General features: G+C 42.5%; 2 protein-coding genes across 3 annotated transcripts; both read left to right on the top strand.

Moving 5' to 3' along the window:
* The first annotated feature begins 1,725 nt into the window (after positions 1 to 1,725).
* On the top strand, positions 1,726 to 4,288 carry SMIM8 (small integral membrane protein 8). Of its 2 annotated transcripts, none has more exons than XM_082050032.1 (3): positions 1,726 to 1,815; positions 2,886 to 3,027; positions 3,943 to 4,288. In XM_082050032.1, the coding sequence occupies exons 2-3, from the start codon at positions 2,908 to 2,910 to the stop codon at positions 4,099 to 4,101; spliced, it is 279 nt and encodes a 92-aa protein (XP_081906158.1). In that variant the 5' UTR covers positions 1,726 to 1,815; positions 2,886 to 2,907; the 3' UTR covers positions 4,102 to 4,288. The 2 variants fall into 2 exon arrangements, with proteins under 2 accessions (XP_081906158.1, XP_081906159.1); XM_082050033.1 differs by lacking the exon at positions 1,726 to 1,815 and adding an exon at positions 2,439 to 2,458.
* Positions 4,289 to 7,197: 2,909 nt separating this feature from the next.
* On the top strand, positions 7,198 to 14,180 carry LOC309438053 (uncharacterized protein C6orf163 homolog; the record flags this gene model as incomplete). The annotated part of the gene is made up of 5 exons (XM_082048961.1): positions 7,198 to 7,345; positions 9,176 to 9,270; positions 9,800 to 9,907; positions 12,116 to 12,318; positions 13,649 to 14,180. 5 exons carry the CDS (start codon positions 7,198 to 7,200, stop codon positions 14,178 to 14,180), a joined length of 1,086 nt encoding a protein of 361 aa, XP_081905087.1.
* Between the last annotated feature and the right edge of the window lie 5,328 nt (positions 14,181 to 19,508).

Below are 19,508 nucleotides of genomic sequence, written 5' to 3'. Positions count from 1 at the left end.
ACCAAAGTCCTCTCACACGCCCTCCAGATGCAGAAAGTGTGAGGTGAGGTTGGCAAGTCCAGCACTACATCTGTACTAATCCTCCTGCTGGCTGCAGCTAAATATCTGTAGTATTATCATCCATCACTTCTCAGTTCTGCCTGCTTCTTACCCAGGGGAGCACTAATCTGGGTCTCTCCCTGCCCCACCAGGTACAGTTTTTTCCAAAGTCTGAAGTTTCTACCCTTCTTTTAATGCAGCTGAAACTGCCCAATGGCACTGGAGTCAGTAGAGACAGAAAGGGAGGCACAAGCAGGCAGATGTGATCCTATGACCTGTGTTTCCTCTGGACTCCGGGTGCTTTTATTAGTTTTACTGGTTACGAAAAATGGAAAACAAAACACCACCGCAAAGCAGCATTTACATAACCGGGAGTTTCCAGACGCCTGAGCTCAGATCTAAATACCAGAGACTGGATGCTTAAATTGCATCATATTTTTCTGTTCAAACTACCCTTACAGAGATGCATCTCCACACAGAATACTCTTTCTCAATCTCAGCACTTGGGATCACCAGATGGGGGAATCTCACCACTTCTCTTTTTCCATTTCCCACATTTAAAACCTAATCACTGCTAGCCTGAGCACCAAGGTTTGCTCCAACTGGACAAGTCTTGTACAGCTCTTGGGGAGTTTGCAAGGGGATTACCGAGGACTGGCCATCACAGAATGGTTTGGGTTGGAAAGGACCTTCAAAGCTCATCTAGTCCAAGCCCCTGCAATGAGCAGGGACATCTGCAACTAGATCAGGTTCCTCAGAGCCCCGTCCAGCCTGGCCTTGAATGTCTCCAGCTATGGGGCATCTGCCACCTTTCTGGGCAACCTGGGCCAGTGTTTTACCACCCTCACAGAATCACAGAATGTTAGGGATTGGAAGGGACCTCAAAAGATCATCTAGTGCAATCCCCCTGCCGGAGCAGGAATGCCTAGATGAGGTCACACAGAAAGGCGTCCAGACAGGTTTTGAATGTCTCCAGAGAAGGAGACTCCACAACCCCCCTGGGCAGCCTGTTCCAGTGCTCTGGCACCCTCACTGAGAAGAAGTTTCTTCTCACATTTAAGTGGAACGTCCTGTGTCCTAGTTTGTACCCATTGCCCCTTGTTCTATCATTGGTTGTCACCGAGAAGAGCCTGGCTCCATCCTCATGACACTCACCCTTTACATATTTATAAACATTAATAAGGTCACCCCTCAGTCTCCTTTTCTCCAAGCTAAAGAGACCCAGCTCCCTCAGCCTTTCCTCATACAGGAGATGCTCCACTCCCTTAATCATCTTTGTTGCCCTGCACTGGACTCTCTCCAGCAGTTCCCTGTCCTTCTTGAACTGAGGGGCCCAGAACTGGACACAATAATCCATATGCGACCCTCCTTGTAAAATATTTCTTCCTCACGTCTCGCACCACCGGAGGCCAACAGCCATCAAGAGCCACGAACAGCCGCGAACAGCCACGCCCCGCCAGCCCCGCCTGCTCCCGGGCCGGGGGCGCATGGGAATCGCGCCCGCCCCGGCGCTGAGGAGCGGCTGGGCACTGAAGTGCTCCTCTTCCCACCGAGCCGGCTTCTTCCTCCACCTCCCGCTTATTATTTGGAGCTGTGTTTGGGGAGGAACACCGACAGCACCGAGCGGCGAGGACACGTTCCTCCCCATCCCCGCTCCGCTCATCCCTCCCGCGCCGGCGGCCTCCACCCGGCAGGGGGCGCAAGCGCGCAGCCCTGCTCTGAGTGGCGTCTCTCTCTCCCCCCCACGCCTCGGGGAGGCCCCGTTGGCGGCGCGGGGTGAGTAGCGGCGCGTGAGGAAGGTGGGAGGGTGCGTGGAGGGGCGAGAGCTGCCCGCGAGTGGTTAACTGTCACTGCCCGCCTCGTGAGGCGCCGTTGGAGCATAGCGGCGGCCTGGCCTTGCTCCTTATGGCCGGGGAACTGCCCCTCTGCCCACGGTCTGAAGCCGGTAGCGGGCAGCAGGAGCCCCCGCACCGCCCGAGGCGGGGGGCGGCGGTTTCTGCCGTTTCCCTCAGCACCCTCACGGTTTGTGGTGCTCCGGGACACGTACGGAGGAGTCACGCCGAGCTCCGGGGCTGTTGTGCCTCACGTATTGACTGGCGGTGTGCCACCCTGTGCCTGGCAGCGCCTTGTGCCCGTGTGGTCGCCCTTAGCCGACCTCTGCGCTGCCCTGATCTCCTTGCTGTGCTTAGGGCGGGAGAAGGCCCGGGGTTTGTGCGTCCGGCTGGGTTGCGTTTGTGCATCCCGCCCCTGGGCCTCCGGCTGTGCTGCCCTCGTGTAAACCTCAGCAACGTGTCTTCCCTGCCCCTCAGTAAACCGGTTTAACCAAGGGTGTGTTTTGTCTGCCTTTGCTCAGGTGGCATCTTGAAGGTGACGCGTCCCTTGTGTGTAAAAGTGAGACCTGAGGCCTAGGGCTGCTGGGGTGGGTGGATAGAGTGACTGCACTACAGTGGGGTGTGGGCTCTACTGTCGCATGCAAGCTTTAAAAAAAAAATGCTCTGGCATTGTGCATTTAGCCACTGGTCTGAAGACTGCTGCTTGTTCTGCAGGTAGCTAAAGCATTAGCCAAAGGCAAGTAGAAAGCCCCAAGCCCATTATCATGAGGCTTACAATTGTGATATAAAGATGTGCATCTCCAAAAGTTAACTGTAGGATGCACAAAACTGACAAGATTGAAAATCGGTGTGCCTAAGCTGGGAATGTTAGGTAACATCAAAGGCAATCATTAATATGTTCACAAACTAAAACTGATGATGCAAGAAGATAAGTTGATTGTGAACTCCTATTCCCTGAATGTTATTCTTCCAGTTCTTTATAAAAATGACATTTATTTTTCATTCTATTTTTAGGAAGTATTCAACATTAATTAAAATGTCTTCCACCAAACCTCCAAATGAAAATGAAACACCCAAAGAGAGAAAACCAGGACTGAGGAATGTTCAAACAACTATGCTCTTCCGAGCTGTGAATCCAGAGCTTTTCATTAAACCTGTAAGAAGCTCATTCTGAGATAAACTAAATATGCTTGGAGGGACAGTTGCTTTAAAATAATCACCACAATTCTCTGTATGTTATACAACCATCTCTTGTTATGCAAACTACCCAGTAATGAAACTAAAAACATTTTTGCTTTTTTTCCGCTCTGATTGTTAAGAGCCCAGCTTTTATTTCACAGTTATATCGTCTGCTCCTTTTTGTACCTAGTCAAGTTGCTTGCAAAAGGACAATTTACACATATATAACCTATGTAATTTGACACATTAAGTAATAAGAGTCATCTTTAAAATTTAAAAGGGAACAAATCATATAGTGCAAGGTATTTTGCATGAAAGGAGGGGATATTTTGATAGCTTTTCAATATTTTTTATTTTTCTCTTTTTCTTGCTTTTATAATTAAGTTCATGATACTCAGGTTTTATTTACACTAGCAGAAGCCAGAAAGACTGGGTGGAATTTTGTGCATATAATAAAAGTAGATGTGGTACTAATACTTGATCTGGTTTAGAGGAGTATAATCAAGGTGGCTTGGCAGGAGCAGAGTACATCATCCCAGTAGTATATCCAGATGAATTCTGTTAAAAGTTTGTAAGAGTTACCTTTAGTAATTGGTCTTGGCCTGTTCATTCATGCTCAAGCAGCATTTGTGACTGGCAAAAGCCAGAGCACTGGGCAACGTGACAAGAGTTGTCTTTTTCATAGAGAATTCCTTTTGCTATCAGAAAATCAGGTCTCCCTTCTTGCTGCTTATTAAAGTTATTTGGATCAGTCTACAAGAAGGCAGTGATGGTTTTTGCACATGTTACAATAGTTCAGTGTTTACTTTCTAAGCTAAGATTGAAGAATATAATGTGTTTGATGAATACAAAGTGGTTTAACTAAAAATGTGTCCTATTTTTTTTTTGTCAGAACAAACCTGTGATGGCATTTGGACTCGTAGCAGTTACCCTCTGTGTTGCCTACCTTGGTTATTTGCATGCAACAGTAGAGAATAAAAATGACCTTTATGAAGCAGTCGACAGTGAAGGGTCCAGGTATATGAGGAGGAAAACTTCCAAGTGGGACTGAGAATGTAAAGAAGCGAATCACAGAACTTTTCAAGCCAACTACTATTTTTTCTCTGTCCATTGAAATAATGGATAAATGTCCCTTTTGCTATTTAAACCAAATTAAGTTCATTTATAAAATGCCATGCCTGTACAAATAAATTGCAGTTAAGATACACACAAACATAAAAGTGATTTTAAGAATTGTTGTCTGTGATCTCCACGGTATGTCAGAAGACACACAATTAACTCAGACATGCAGTCCAGACTCTTAAATGCCTTAGAATTTTAAGGCAAGAGCTGATAAAGCAGTCACTGAAGGGTTTTATTTAATAGAGGAATTTACAAAATACTGGCCAAAATAATCCTTGGTTGCTAATACACTTCCTGACAAAAAAAAATCAATAACTAGGTAGAAGAGAAAAAGTGAAACAAGTGTTTCTGCCAAAAGAAAAGCAGGAAGAACTCAGCCATGACCGTTCTCGCGTGGCATCATACAAGCAGATCATTGAACACACGAGTATCGGCTTGCCAATCACTGTGTATAACTCCAGGTTAGCCAGAGCTTGTAGGGTTTTCTTGACTAGTCGGCAGGACTAGTTTAAGCTGCATTCAGAAACTAAATTTTTCTATATTGCATCAAGTACGTTATGTAACATTAATTTATTAAAGGTTACAGAGCTCAAAATAAGGAATGGACAATCTAAAATCAAAAGGTTCTTACAGACACAGAGAAAAGAGCATGCCAACCCGAACAAGCACTGTTTTGCTGAGCAGCCCCAGATGTGGGTTGGAGGTGAGCCCTTGGCAGTTCGCTGGTTGGTGCCGCTGTGAGTGTGCCTGGAGGATGGGTGGGCATTGTGGGGTTTCCTTAGCATGAGAGGTGATGCCCTGTGAGCCTTCTCCTTGAGCAAAATGAATGGGTTGGTGCTGTCGTGTTCCAGCACTGAGGCCTTTTCCTGTGAGCTTTTCCAGCTACTTCTGTGTTCCTGACATTTCCTAGAAGCTGTCCCATTAACCAAACTCCAGAGCACGTGGTGGGACGGGGCACATACCAGGCCATGCCCTTTTTCCACCACGGGCTCTTATTAATGTTCTGGTTGCATTTTTCCATTCAGCTCTTCATGTTCACAGCCCCATCAAGGGCTCCCAAGAAGCTGAGAGACCTATTTGTTAACCCCTTTTTGGTCAAGGTGGCTTCTGTCAGGCCAAAGAAGAACAAATGTGCAGGGATATCTGCTTTGCCACTCCAGGAGTTGCTTTGAGTTTTGTTACTGAAAGATCTTGTTATTGAAGACAAAAAAGACGACTGACTGCCTTGAGGGACAGCACTTGCTCTGTGGGTTTTCTTTGTGTCTCCCTCTATATACTTCACTTTGAACCTCTGTTTTCCTGTTTGTGTGTTATAGTTACCTGTATCCTAAATTCAGCTAGGCCTTGGTTTGGCTGCCCCCCTCCTCAGAAGAGAAGTGAGCTGTAGCTTTGATAAAGCTATAAAGAAATAGCATTTTTACACCCTTTAAAAGCATATTCCCCTCTGTGAGCCTAGCTGTCTCACAACAGCAGGGTCTCGGGCAAATCTGAATGCTTGCAGGTGAGGAAACAACTTGCCTTTTGATGAAGGAATTTCCAGGTGAATTAATAAAATATTCAGAACTGTCACATGCTGTGCATATCCTGTAGAATATGTTTTGTTTCATAGGATGTGGTGGATCTTTAGAATTAATCCGTTCTTTTAAAAAAGGGTCACAGGATTTTAGCTCTCTTCTGCTTCATTAAAATACCTGAGTCTGTATGTTTGCATGAATTTACCTGAAGTATTCAAAAAAACAGTACTACAGTGAGTATTTTAACCTGTTTTTCTGCAGGCTTTTAAAATAAACACTTTGATCCTCATACCTGCAGATGGTTTGAAGTGAGAAAGCCCAGTCTCTCATTTTCACATATTGAAGAATAATGCAGGATTGGGGTTCTCAAAATTGTGAATTATATTTTGTGAAGTGAATATGGATCTGGAAGTTACTGAGGTGGAGCCTGTTATCTGCTGGATGGAGTAAAGTCCTGTTAACCAGGTTAATTCATAATTGCCCAGATTGATAGAAAAGTATTTAGACTTGTCCTTATTATTAAGGAGCTTCTCCATATTTATTTGTGGTAGCTGCTGTACAGGTAACTCTCTTCACGCCTCAAAAATTATATGTAAAAAGGAGATAAAGCAGTGAAAATATAAAGAAGAACGTAGTATATTAATGGGTGTCATGGTGTCACTACTGGCATTTGCTGTTTTAAGTACCTGGTTTATAACATAAAAAATATGGGTATATAGGGATTAAAGGGAGAAAAAAAATCCAAACACAACTATATTGGTAACAAAATTTGTTTGCTCGACTCTGAAAGCACAACTCCCCTTATGCATCTGGAGGATAAGCAAACAGCACTAATAGAATTTCTTTTGTTCCACTTTTCTCAATTTCATCTTCAATATAGTAATAATAATATGCAATGGATGATAGCTGGCTTGACAGAACCTGACAGTCAAAATGATTTCCTGGGCAGAGTCTCTTTCAGATTTTTGCCAATTCCTTATTGTCTGTGCTGGTTTTCACATCTTTACCAAGAAGAGCAAGAAAATGCTATGATTCAGATACCTGAAACGGTAGCTATTGTGCTGCTCCTAAAACCTCCTTAGACTACGTGGTTTGAATAGGAACTGTTGACATTCAAAACAAACAAAAAAATGCATTAAAAAGCCAAAGCTTGCTGTGACACTGCTGAACTATTACCAGGGAAAGTTAGTTCTTTGTGAGCAAAGCCAGTCCTGCCTGGTAACAGTTGCTATGTAGGGAGCTGTATTAAGGCGGGAAGGGATCACTTCATACAACCCTCCCTCTTCACCTGCCTACAGCATGTTACGGTCTTGTCAGCATGTGTGAATCCTCATCTGAAGGCAAATATTTCAGCTAACTTGGCAAAAAGTAATGGTCAATGATTTTTCTCTTTTCGTTGACTTACAAGAGTTCTGCAGCAACAATAAGTGCTTATCCCTGCAAGCAAGAGATCAGGAATAGAGTTCTGACATTTTAGTAACTGTACTACAAAATAAGACTAGAATACCACAATGATTACAAGTCCCGATCTGGACTCCTTTGTTTGTTGTGCTTTATGTTCACAAATAATACCACCACTGCCTTCCAACACTACTTTTCGTCGGATTCGGGAGTACAGGCCTTTCAGAACACGGTATTACACTCATCGTGATATACTAGGTAAGTTTGTTTCTGAAATTCTTTCCTTGCAATCTGAGATTTAGAAAAACTCCAAGAGCTGTTGTATCCAACTGTTCTTGACAGTCATGAAGTCATGCACATCTTGGTAAGAAAACCTGCTGAACATTAATACATCCAGCACATTGAGAGGGCGGACAGGGTCAGCCGAACTGTGGTGCATTAAGGCATTCAGATTTGGGGATAATGAAGTGCAAAAGAGAATTAGCTGTAACACCGTTAACAAATGTTTTCTAAGGCTCAAGTAGTTTGGGAAGAACTATGCTTGATGTAAAGTTTGCCAAGATCATCCTGTCATCCTTCAACAGGACACAGCTGGGATGTTTTATCCTGAATCCTACCTTCTTATAACTGGTTCTGGCTGCTGACCTTAGATTGGGGCTCTGCAGAGCCTCTGGAGGTTTGATTTTTTTGTGGCACACCACAATCATAACATCAACAATGAAGGAAGACATACAGTACCATTCATATGGTTGAGGATTTAGCAAGAATCTGAAGTATCTTTATATGCTATGCCTAATTGTCATAGAGGTTTCTGGTAAGCAAAGTTTTGTAGAAATCATGTTGCGCGTTTTAATTAATATGCACTGTGAAGAGAAGTGTGTTTGTTTCTGTTTTAAACAATACCAAGAGATTATCAGTTTACTGAGAGCCCTGGCAGCAGGGTGAGTGCTGTGTGTCTCTCAGAACACAAGGCTTCAACACTGGGTCAATACACAGAGTGTGAAATGTGACCAGAAGGCCAGACAGTCTATTTTCAATTATTTTCTTTTTACTGCTTAATATTAATGGACTGGGGAAAAGCTGTGTAGCCAGAGCACAACATGCTTGTTGCTAATATTTATGCACTGTTGGACTTCTATTTTGCTGATTGAAATCAGTTGACCCCTTTGTCCCATCCTGCTGCTCTTTTCCACATACTTCATGTTAGCTCCTTGAGAGGCCTCTGCCCACCCATGTGGAGTGGCAAAGAGGACTGGAGTGAAAGAGGGAGACTTAATCCTCCAGTGGCTGTGTGAAAGCCAGATCTCTGGTGGCTCGATTCCTTTTTCATTTTCCTTTATATAAACCCAGGAAAATGTGACTCTTTGGCCCTCTCAGGCACGTAGAATGGGATCCAAAGCAATGCCCAGGCTTGGCACTGAGTAGGAAAGGCATAGGGGGAGGATCTGAAATCCCACTGTTGGAGGAGAGTTTTGGGTTGTGGAAAGGCATCTATCCGCCTCCCTCTGCAGTTGCTTCTCTTCTAGGCAAACATCGGTGCTGAAGAGTCATGCCATATCACCCTGAGAATATTCATTGTGTGCCCCAAGAGTAGCATGAAGGAATCTGAGGGCGTCTTGGCACAAGAAGCCATGCTGAAAGCCTTGGAGGACCCTAAGGGCACAGGGAGGCAAACAGGGCACTGTCTCACCTATAGCATCTAAAGGGAGCAAAGCCAGCCCCTGAAGTGCCGCAAGGTGAAAACAGACAGAAACAGGTGAATCATTCACAGGAAAGCTGAGGACTGACCTCTTGCTTGTGCCATGTGGATGACTGTCAGGACAAGGAGTCAGGAGGGACACCCATGATGCTCTCTTGTGCAGCCATGCCTAGAAGGTGAGAGTTGGGTTCTGCACCTTCCTACTACGTTTATGGAACTGCACAAGCAATAATAAATGTGTTTTCCTACGTGTGAAATGAGGGCGTGTGATTTTTAGCCTTTTGATTTTTAATTCAGAAGCAGAGTCAAGCAAAAGGGTTGGGAGAGAGGCACAGGTTTCTGCATTCTACTTGTTTGCTATGCGTGATCTGCTTATATTGATTGTGCAGAGATTGGAGCAGACATTCAACAACAACAACATGAAAAGAAGGAGGCAGAGATACAAGAGCGCATTAAAAAAATGAAAGCTGAGCTTTGGTCTCAGGTAAATTAAATTAGACTCCTGTCATTTAAATGATGATAATTCTTTGGAATAATTGCTATAGCGTAAAGACAGTTAATAAAGAACTTTGAGGCCACTGCTATAGAGCTGTTGTTAATTTCATCTCCTCCTTTGTTCACAGATTTCTGTCTGTGCATATTTCTGATCACAACAATGCATACTTTGCATTAATAACAGATTTTACATCTGGTCTGAAAGTAGCCTCTAAAACACACAGAAGTTTTTGATTCCCCATCGTGCTATGGAAGATTCTAAAACTGCCGTTTATGTTATATGTATGTCTAGAGGTTACAACTATGGTAGCTTAATGCTGTTGTGTGGCCACATTTTAACAGGAATCACTGCAATAAAATTGACAAACGGGAGAAAATGGATTTTGCCACTTGGTTTTAAATGTAACTTGCTTTGATTCCTTAAATAGAAAATACACAACTATTGATTATATAACCTCTGCTTCATCTTAATAGGATGTTAATAGAATCTGAGCAGCTACACTTAACTTCTTTTAAAGGCTGAAGTGTACAAGGAAGATGCAGTGGATAAAGCTCTCAAAGAGGCAGCTGCTAACCACAGTGCACTTGTACGAGACCTTAAACAAAAACTTGGAGAGGAATTAAGGGTACGAACAGGTTTGCTTTCATTACTGTGGAAATAGCCAGCATGACAGAACCATGTCTTTGATAACCAAGAATGTCTTTTTTTTTTTTTTTTTTTTTTTTAAATGGTTGCCCAAACCAGGACCTTAATTCATCTGAGATTTTAACTCTAATGACAGGAGAAGTACTTGGCCTGAGAGGTGACTGGCTTTGTGGTAGATGAGATGTGAGCTTGATTTGGCTGGATTTTTAATTCACTTCAGCACATTTAACATTTTCTTTCCTTTTTTTTTTTTTTCGGTTGAAGTTTGTGGACTTTATTGTCAGGCCTTGATTCAGCCAGCCATTGAACCTGATCAGGTGCATTTCTTAAGGGCAGTACAATACGGGCTTAACTTTAAATCTGTCCTGCAGTTTTCTGTCCATTGAAGCTAGAAAGGTGGTTAATTGTTTGCTGAACCTCGACCCTAAGTGCAGTAGAAGGAAGACTGCCAGCATATGTATATTTCTAAAAGAAGTACAGCAGCTGTAGCTTTATATTTCTATAGATGCTTAGCACATGCTTTATATGTCTGATGTATCGCTAAGAAAAGACTGAAAGATATACAAAGAGAAAGAAAGGCAGCTGCCTTCTGGATCTGAACCTTCCTGCTTTCTGCAACACTTCACAGGTTTTTTTACCACTAGAGCATCCAAGCACTCCTTAGTCAGGCACTACGCAGTCCGTCTAACACCTCTCATCCTTAGCCTTGCAGCCTCCCACTGGCAGATGAAGGGCACAGAGAGAATTGCTGGAGTGTTTTGCTTTGGAACTTGATTTTGTACAAGCTTCTGAATAGCTATCTGTTTATACTGCAGGCAGTCAAAGCAATATGCTTGGCATTTCAAGAGGAAAAACAGGGAGGTTTACAGTGGTCTTAAGTTTTCAGCAGAGTTAATTCCATTTTATGGAGCTGTTTTCCCAGGGAGCTCTGTCTTTTGCTGTTATAGCATCTGCTGACACTAGTTGGCAGAAGCTCAGTTCCTCATGTTTAATCATTCAATTACTTGCCATAAGCCTATTATATATCTTCATAGACCTGAGTGCTCAGGATTTGAACATGTACCATTTGTCCTGATAACACTGGCTCCAGTCACTAGGAACTAGGGAGCAGATACAGAATCCTACAGCTGACACAAAAGAAGAGGCAGATATAACTAAAGTGATTGCAAGTTGTTTTAGATTTGGTGGTTTGTCCTTCTTGCAGTTCATTTTAAGAGGTGTCCCAACAGTGAGCTAACTGCTCACTAGCAGCTGGCTTGGAGAGGTGGTAGCTGAAAATTTACTCAGCATCTGTCTAAGCAAACAGATAGTAGCAGCCATTAAGACATCTCAGTGAATGAGTGCTTGAAGTGTTTTTACATATAGGATAGGCCAAAGAGAACTGCTTTCAGCTGATAGCTTCAGGAATGGCTTTTTGCAGCAGTGCTGATGTTCCACCACCACTAATAGTCAAATGGCTTTAGTTAGGCTTCTAGTAAGTAGGTCCTATTATTTGTCACTCTGCTTGTCAACAGTAGACAAATGACCAGTATCCACAAAAATACACAGAATACAGAGCTTATAGTTGGGTGTGCAAAAGATCTCTAGCAAACCTCGTGTAACTCTGGTCATCCTGTATTAGAAAACCCACAAAGATCTAAGCAGCCACAGCTTTCCCGATAATGTCCTACCATTTCCACAGAGGATGCCCTTGTTAGGGCTTTTGGAAATAAATGTGAATGGTGGCAAAGCAGTGCAGATCACTGGGCAGAAAGTGGGTTGGATTGCTTTCCTGGATGGTCAGGTTCGGCCTATAATGGCAACAGAAGTATTTTGGTATATACTGAATTGTCTGAGGTTCCAGATAGATCTATGTCCATCCAGACCACCTAAGATTAGTATTGTCATACCTTTATTTATCAGCCCAAGCAATATCTTGCTGACCAAGTATTCCAAGGACCAAGCTTCTTCTCGGTCTCACTCTAAAACCATGCCACTGGCCATGTGAACTTGTGAAGAAAACATGTCAGGGAACTTTTTGTGCCTTGTGTAGAAAACATGGATGATGAGGAACGATGCTACCGTAAATCACTGTAATTGTCCTGCAATATTTTCCTGAAGTCTGTTCTGCAGGACTTTGCTGGGGATTGATTAAACACAACTGAACCAAAGTTGTCACTACTTACATCTGCTTTTAACTTTGCTTAAGGAAGAGGTGAGGAAGGCAAAGGCAGAGATGAAGAAATACATGGAGGATGAGCAGAAGAGAGAGGTTGAAGCTGCAGAGCAGCGCATGGCTCGTAGACTTCAGTGTGTCCTCATGGAGTGTGCCCAGGAGAAGATGCAAGCGGTGGCTGAAGCCAGGAAACAGGAGAGGGAGGCAGCCCTGAAGGAAGCAGCCAGGCAGCACAGGTGCTCTTAGTGTTTCCCTTGACTTGGCTGACAAAAATGCTCTGCTAAAGAAAATGATGGGAATTGCACCAGCATTGATTAGATGTGGGTCTTCTAGGAAAAGATTGGTAAACCCTTTAGGAAAAAAAAAGGTATTTGGAAATGTGACTGGCAAGAGCTGCAGGCTCACTCTGTCTTGCTGACACTCCATGTAGAAATACAACATATTTTGTTGCTAAAAGGAAGGATCATGAAGACAACCAAGGATCCAAAAGTTTTACTTTTTATGGCTGATTTAGAGTCATTCAGAAATAAAGATCTCAGGGGCCTATTTGCCATTTATGACCTCTATGCAAAACTGAAAAAGACGTGTTCATATTGTGACTTGAAGAGCTTTAATGTAAAAATAATAACACACCTCTCTCCCTTAAGAGTGGGATACATTTCAGTTTTTGACAGCACAAACAACAAAATAACACTACACTCTTACAATGAAAAAAATCAGTTCAGGTGTGTTCCTTTGTAAGATGCTTTTTTTTTTTTTTCTGAATAGTCACATGTAAGTTTTGATCCATTGTTTAATACCTTCATTTTCACTACAAAATGTGGCCTTTCTAACAAAGATAAATCATGTCCCACATAAACTTAGCTGGTCTCTAACTTTTCATGCTGGCAGAGTTCTGAAAAAATATCTCCAGCAAAGTGGGAGGGAGCAGTAACAGAGGGCAGAAATTGTTTTCTCTACATTGAAGTATTTGGCTCAGTAACCTTAATGGATGCCTGGTGCACCATTCTTTATGTGTCCCTGAGCCAGCTCTAGTGAATAGCACCCATAATGTTTTGACTACGTAATATAAATTGTATGTTTTATTACTGATGTGCTAGCACAAAGATGTTCTCAATACCACTTAAACAAAATTACAGATGAAGCTGTAGGCTAAAAATCAGTTATTGGATTCCACTTCAAGACAGCATTTTTGCTTGGGGGCAGAGTTGTTCAAAGTCTATTTGAAAATCAGTGTGTACTTAAGTGCTAGCTCAAACAGAGACCTGAATGAACAGTGAGATAGTAATCCTTTCTATTTTTCATTTCGAAGCAAGCATCATTAAATTATCACTGGATGCGACATGCAGAAATGGAATCTTCTGCAGCTGCCTTTCTCTGCATCATCAGTGGCCTTGTTTTACCCTATTTTGTTTCAGAGGTCCTACATCAAGTTCTGATTTCATGTACATTCATGGTTGAATGACAGAGTTTTTACAACCACCTGGATAGACTCAAATTGTTTTGTTAAATAAGCTGTAATAACAGGTGTTCCCTACAAATCTTTCTTTTTCTTTTTTTAAATAGCAAGCACTTAGAGCAACTCAAAGAAGAAAGTATGTTAGCTGAGGAACTACATCGTAAGAGTATAGAGCAATTAAACAAAGAAAAATGTCATGAGATTAATATTGCCCTGAGTATTGCACAAAAAGAGAATCAGATTGAGATTGAAAAACAGCTCAAAGCAGCAGAGGCCTTACATCTTGATGAGCTGGAAAAGGTGGTGGCTAAGCTGAAAGCAGCAGAAGAACAGATAAAGACTCTCACGCAAGAACTGGAAAAGATGACAGATTGGAAGGACAGCCTGGAAACTGAAATACAAGCAACGAGACAAGCTTTTCAAAAGTATATTGATGCCACTTTTCCTAACCTGTCCCCTGGACAAGCAGATTTTATTCTGCCATTAAGAAAAGCATTTCAGCAGGGCACCCCAGAAGAAGCAGAGGCTAGTGACAAGGAATATAAGAGAACTAGTATTGGAAGTGTGAGATCCACAGACATGGATAAACAGAATGACAAAAAAGTGATGCTGAAAAATAAATTCATCTCTGTTCACTGAATTACATGAGTGTGGTTAGAATGATACAGAGGAAAATAACCACTGTTATGTTAAATAATGAAGTGATGAGCTACACTTAGAAATTATGCATTAATTTTGGTTTCCATATACTAGGGCAGAGCTTGGAATGTGTAGTACTTGAGGATGGTTCCACTGAGTCCTTATTGAGAAGGAAAATATCTGATTGGAAAATCTGTCACTTAGTGAAGCATCAGCACCTGGACTGTGAGGACTGTTGGCTCTGCCCTTGAATACTTGGGTGTGCAGTAGGACACACAAGCTTTGAACACCTGCAGCTTGGATTCTGAGACATACAGGGTGGTTATTCTGTGTGAAAGTGTGTAAGTCTATGTAGAGTACCAAGTGAGTGGTAACATGATCTGAAACCTCACCTGGTTTAAGAGACAGCTTTTGGATGAAAAGTGTGTGCCAGCAGGTATACAAAATAATTTTCCTGTGAGGGGACTCAAGTTTATCTATTCACATGTGCTTGAAGCCTGCATGGCATTAGGCCAGCCTCAATACATTGATTGAGTCTGAGATTCAGCCTGCCTAAATGTCTGATTTGTCTTCAATGTGTTGTAAGACATCACAGCATTCGCTTAATATTCACTAAAGCTTTGTGTCTATCTCATTTGTTACCTCTTAATCTAAAAACACTGTATAGCATCCAGAGTGTGAGCTGAGGAATGTAAATGAGCTGGCCTTTACTGTAGCCAATAGAAGATGTAATATGCTGAAAGAAACTCTCTGTTGGCACCTTCTTTAAGGGAATTTTTAAGAGAGCAGTTGTACAGCATTCTTTTCCTCATGCTCAAAAACAACCCCAGAAACCAAAAAAGCAGAATAGTGTCACAGATATGCATCACTCTACCAAACTAAGAAGTGAAGACAAGTGAAGTCACTGGTTTCTCATGGAACAGTTTAATGCATATAAAATATTTGAGCAGATATTTGGAACACTTTGGCACTACTTCTGACCTAAATGACTGTAAAACCGTACCTTACTAAAATGTAGAAGCTCTTTCTGTGGAGAGATGGTTCTCTCTGATGGAGAGAACCAGCTCCCTGTTCATTTCCTCTCTTACACTCCCAGTGAAAAGAATCCAAACTTCACAGTCGTACAATCAAATGCATAAACTGCACAGAGCCCAAGATAAAACTTGTGTTTACATCTTAAACATTCTTCAGCAGTCTGAAATAGTCCATAAGCTGTATAAACCATTTTTTAAAGAAAACATTTACATGTGCATTAAGTATAAAAGTCTTTTGAAACTACAGCACTAAAATACTGGAACTAAAGTACTAACAGCTACATCATGAAATACCTAAAGCTGATGAATGCTCTCTGTTGCGTTAGCTGCTCAAAGGCTTACTCCCCACACACTGTGGAGCCCAGAGGCACAGCGGCAGCTGGGGGAACCCCAACAACCCAGTCAGAGGAATGAGGCTCCAATCCAGCCCCTCCCAGGGGGGTGTCAGTGCCATGGAGTGGGAGTGAGACCCATTGCTGTGAGTCAATCAGAGAGATTTTCTGGGGCACCTTGCAGACTGAGAGTGGGTACAGGCTGGAGGTAGGGGACTGGAGGTATGGGATGTGGGGTAGTGCATCTTGGGATTGTACGAGGATTGTACAAAAGCTTATTATGGGATGTGTAGGGAAAGAACCAAAGGTGGAGAAAGGGGGGTCAATGTGGTTTGAGGAAGAAACAGAGTGGGAAAATAGAGGGATAAGGGGATAAAAGAGGTTGGTTACAGGTAAACAGAGGCAGGTCATAGCTGACCATGCCCTTGCCTGATCAGTGCAGTCTGTCCTGTCCTCTCATTGAACTCCATTTCTAATTTGGATGCAGGCCTTTCTCTGTGTGAATGCATATGCATGGGAGGTCTGCCTGCTGACAGCTGATGACAGGAGCTCAGAGTGACACAGGGCTCAGAGTGACAGCAGCTGGAGAGACTGGAGTGATTATTTTGTGGGTACATATGTCAGTGTGTAATCACTAGCAAATACCAAGACAGGCTTGCTGACAAATAGGGTAAGAGGAGTGGAAGCCAAGTGATGGAGTGGCTGTAAATCTAAGATACTGGAGAAATCAGGGTGTCCGCGATTTGGCTGCTTGAGGGACCAGGTGGTCAAAGCCAGTGACTGGAGATGCTGTGAGGTCTGAGGGTTGGCTACTGATAAGGTCTTAAGTCTGCACCAGCTAACAGATGTAGTGTCTGCATGTCTGTGCATGAGGCAATATGAGGGGCAATTCTGCACTTTGCATGTCTGAAAACCAAGATGATGATGAAGTGCTTCAACTCCCCTTGAACAAACAGTTCAAGTTCTCTTACAGTGACAGATAAGTAGACTTTTTTTGTTCTTCTCTACTGGGAAGTATATAATCATCATATACTTCTGCAATGTTAGCATTCTTACTATTAGCATTTGTTTCTGAGAAAAAATAAGTCACTGCGTCTCACAGGGTTAGCCCACATTTTATCTGGCATACAGTGGCAGTGACTGATACAGACTGTGGCTCTCTACAGGGTAAGTGTTCCCTGCGGTGGACCTTAGTCCTGGGTACCTTAGTCATCCAGTTGAGACCAAGGGCTCCTGTGAGTGCACAGCCCAGGCGCCTCCTGAACCACAGCTTTGTGGGCATGTTTGAAGACAGGTGGCAGGGGCTCCAGATCTGCAAGTATGCCCTGGCGTGGACTTACCAGTGTGTGCACAGCATATAACAGTCTGGCAGACACTGCTTCTCATGGCCTTTTAGGAGAGGAAAAGCATTTTATTTGCCTGCTTTCAAATACCAAGGTGAAGTTGTGTTGGTTCAGCTTAGAAACATCATGTCCTTTTAAGTCTGTGCGATTGGTTGTGTAGAGATAAAAGAAGCCACAGCTTGGCCTAAGTAAATAGCTTTGCAGTATAAATGGATAGACAGACGGCGAGCAGTAGAATCGCTATGGACCTGGACAGCCATTTGCTGTGGACACTGTTTGGTATTTCAAGGAAATATTTTAGAAATTAAAATATCTAACTAAACCAAATTTAAGGGATTTTTTCTCTTCTAGTTGTAGTCACTGCACAGTGTTAAGTGTGGTTGACTGGCAAGCTGAAAAAGAAAAGGCTATTTTTAATATTCTATAAGTTTCTGCATGTCAGGTACTTAACTAATGAAATCTGTGAGTACATGAGCTATTGGTAGCTAACAAAAATTACACTTTCAGACATACAAGCAAGCCTTTCGTTGCATGAAGCAGAGACAGCATATGTTTGTTGGCTTGGTTTTGTTCCTGTTTGAGAAGGATTGCAGCATGAAAAGTAACACTACCCACTTTACTAGCATTCTGAATCAGAGAGAGCGTGAATACATGCTTTTTGACTGTTTGTCTGAATGATGCAAATAAAGAAGCTTTCAGATATAACATCTGGACGCTAGGGCGCCGGTGATGGCACATATTGACGATGGAGTGCACAAGACAAAACCTAGCATGGGGAGCTGTAATGCTGCAATGAATAATACAGAAAGCAGGATTTCTCTATTAGTCATTCAGGAGATGTCTAAAATTGCCAGAAAGTACCATAGTCTCAGAGACAGTGAAACTTTCTGTCTAAGGCAATGCTATAAAAGACTGAAAAGTGGGTTGTCTAATTACTGTAGCTGAGCAGCTGAACTAGCAGGGAGCTGTGGAGTATGGCTGATAAGCAGCTAATTAATAAACTAGAGACATCTTGCTTGTTAGTTCCTCAAAGGTCTGCAAAAGGGATCTGTGATGTCTTAAATGAGGAGATGCAGATTGTGAAATCTCTGAATGCCTGGCCTGGAGAAATGAAGTGTGAAAGGAACTAATGATGCTGGCAGCATTTGGAATGTGAGCACACGCTGTCTGTGTGTGTGAGGCAATTAAAGAGCTGCAGCACCTCACGGGCAACGGATCGCAGAAGGAATACATTCTGTCTGTACATGGATGTAGTGTACCCACACAGATATAAACTGAGTAATTGTGATTCCAGTTGCTGATGTGATTTCCTTTGCTGGGCTTAATTAACAACAGCTCAGCATTACATTAGCTGCTAGTTAAAATACAGATTGAGTAAAGGAATATGAGTGACTAATCACAAAATGCATCAATTGACTGGTGGGAGATGCAGATGCTGGAATAACTGGCATTAATATTGGCTAGTAGGTACAGTACATGGGTGTTCTGAGGATATCTAGGCATGGTTCTGCCTGGGGAGGAAAGACCAATCCTAGAAGAAAGACAGCCTCCTCCATTGCAGTCTATTGAAACTAGCAGTTAACATATCACCTTAGCTTTCTTTGAGACACTGAGCAAACCAGGAGTTAGGTAAAAGCTTGGCTAACAACAGCTACTAAACTAACTCCATGTAGAAGGATAAATAAGACTGCTATACCGCAACTGTGACATGGCCTGCCCAAATATTGGCCTTTCTTCTAGCTGATCCTGAAAAGTTTGTCTTGTTCCTATTAAAATGGTCTCTAGCGCTTTGTTTTGGCTTCTTCTAAGAGTATGGCTGTCTCATCCTTATTACTGGTTCTTGCTTTTCTTTTGTGTATTTGAACTTTTTCCAGTATACAGCTGCAGTCCTCTGTTATGCTTGTCCTACAACTTGAGTGAATAGAGAAAAATCCTACCCATCGAGATGTCTGAGCACCATATTTTTCCATTTTTTTCTCACAAGATTACATTCTTCCGTCGTCTAATAAACTTTTAAAAAGGCACAGACACTTTCAGTTTGTTTATCTGAAAACATAAGGCACACTATAAATGGAATATTGCTGGCCAAAGTTGAGCTCCACTTCATTCTGTCTTCTCTCGCAGCTTCTCAAGAACTTGTACTGCTGGTGCCAAATTAGTGGCAGGGCTCCAGGTATTAGCTACAAAGTGCTAGCCACAAAGACTAGAGTCACTTCCCTGTGCTGCCTGTGGCATTCTACAATGATTCCTGAGCGTTGTGTGTTGGGGTTTAGTTAGTTAGTTTGTTTGTTTTGGTTTTGGTTTCGGTTTTTTTTTCCTTACCTGCCAAGTACTGCAATATTAGGTTTTAGAAAAAAGTAGTTTAACTCTGAGGCTATCATCTGAGCTACTTTGTCTCTATACTTCAGGTGTTATCCATCTTTGATATGTTTCTGATAGTCTCTCTTTAGTATGAGGTTTATAATCCTGATTTATATCCAGTTCTGATTTTCAGTGTAGATTTAGAAGTCAGTGACCTGGACTTTCAGCCTTAAACTTCACCTTTAAGAATCTTATAATTTCATTATAGCGGTATGAATCTGAGACACTTGGCTATTCCAGTGAGCACCGGAAGCTCTT

This window comes from Streptopelia decaocto, assembly GCF_964273445.1.
Source record: "Streptopelia decaocto genome assembly, chromosome: 3".
Classification (NCBI taxonomy): Eukaryota; Metazoa; Chordata; class Aves; order Columbiformes; family Columbidae; genus Streptopelia; species Streptopelia decaocto.
The sequence above is the reverse complement of the archived record's forward strand: the minus strand, read 5'-3'. Positions and strand labels throughout refer to the sequence as shown.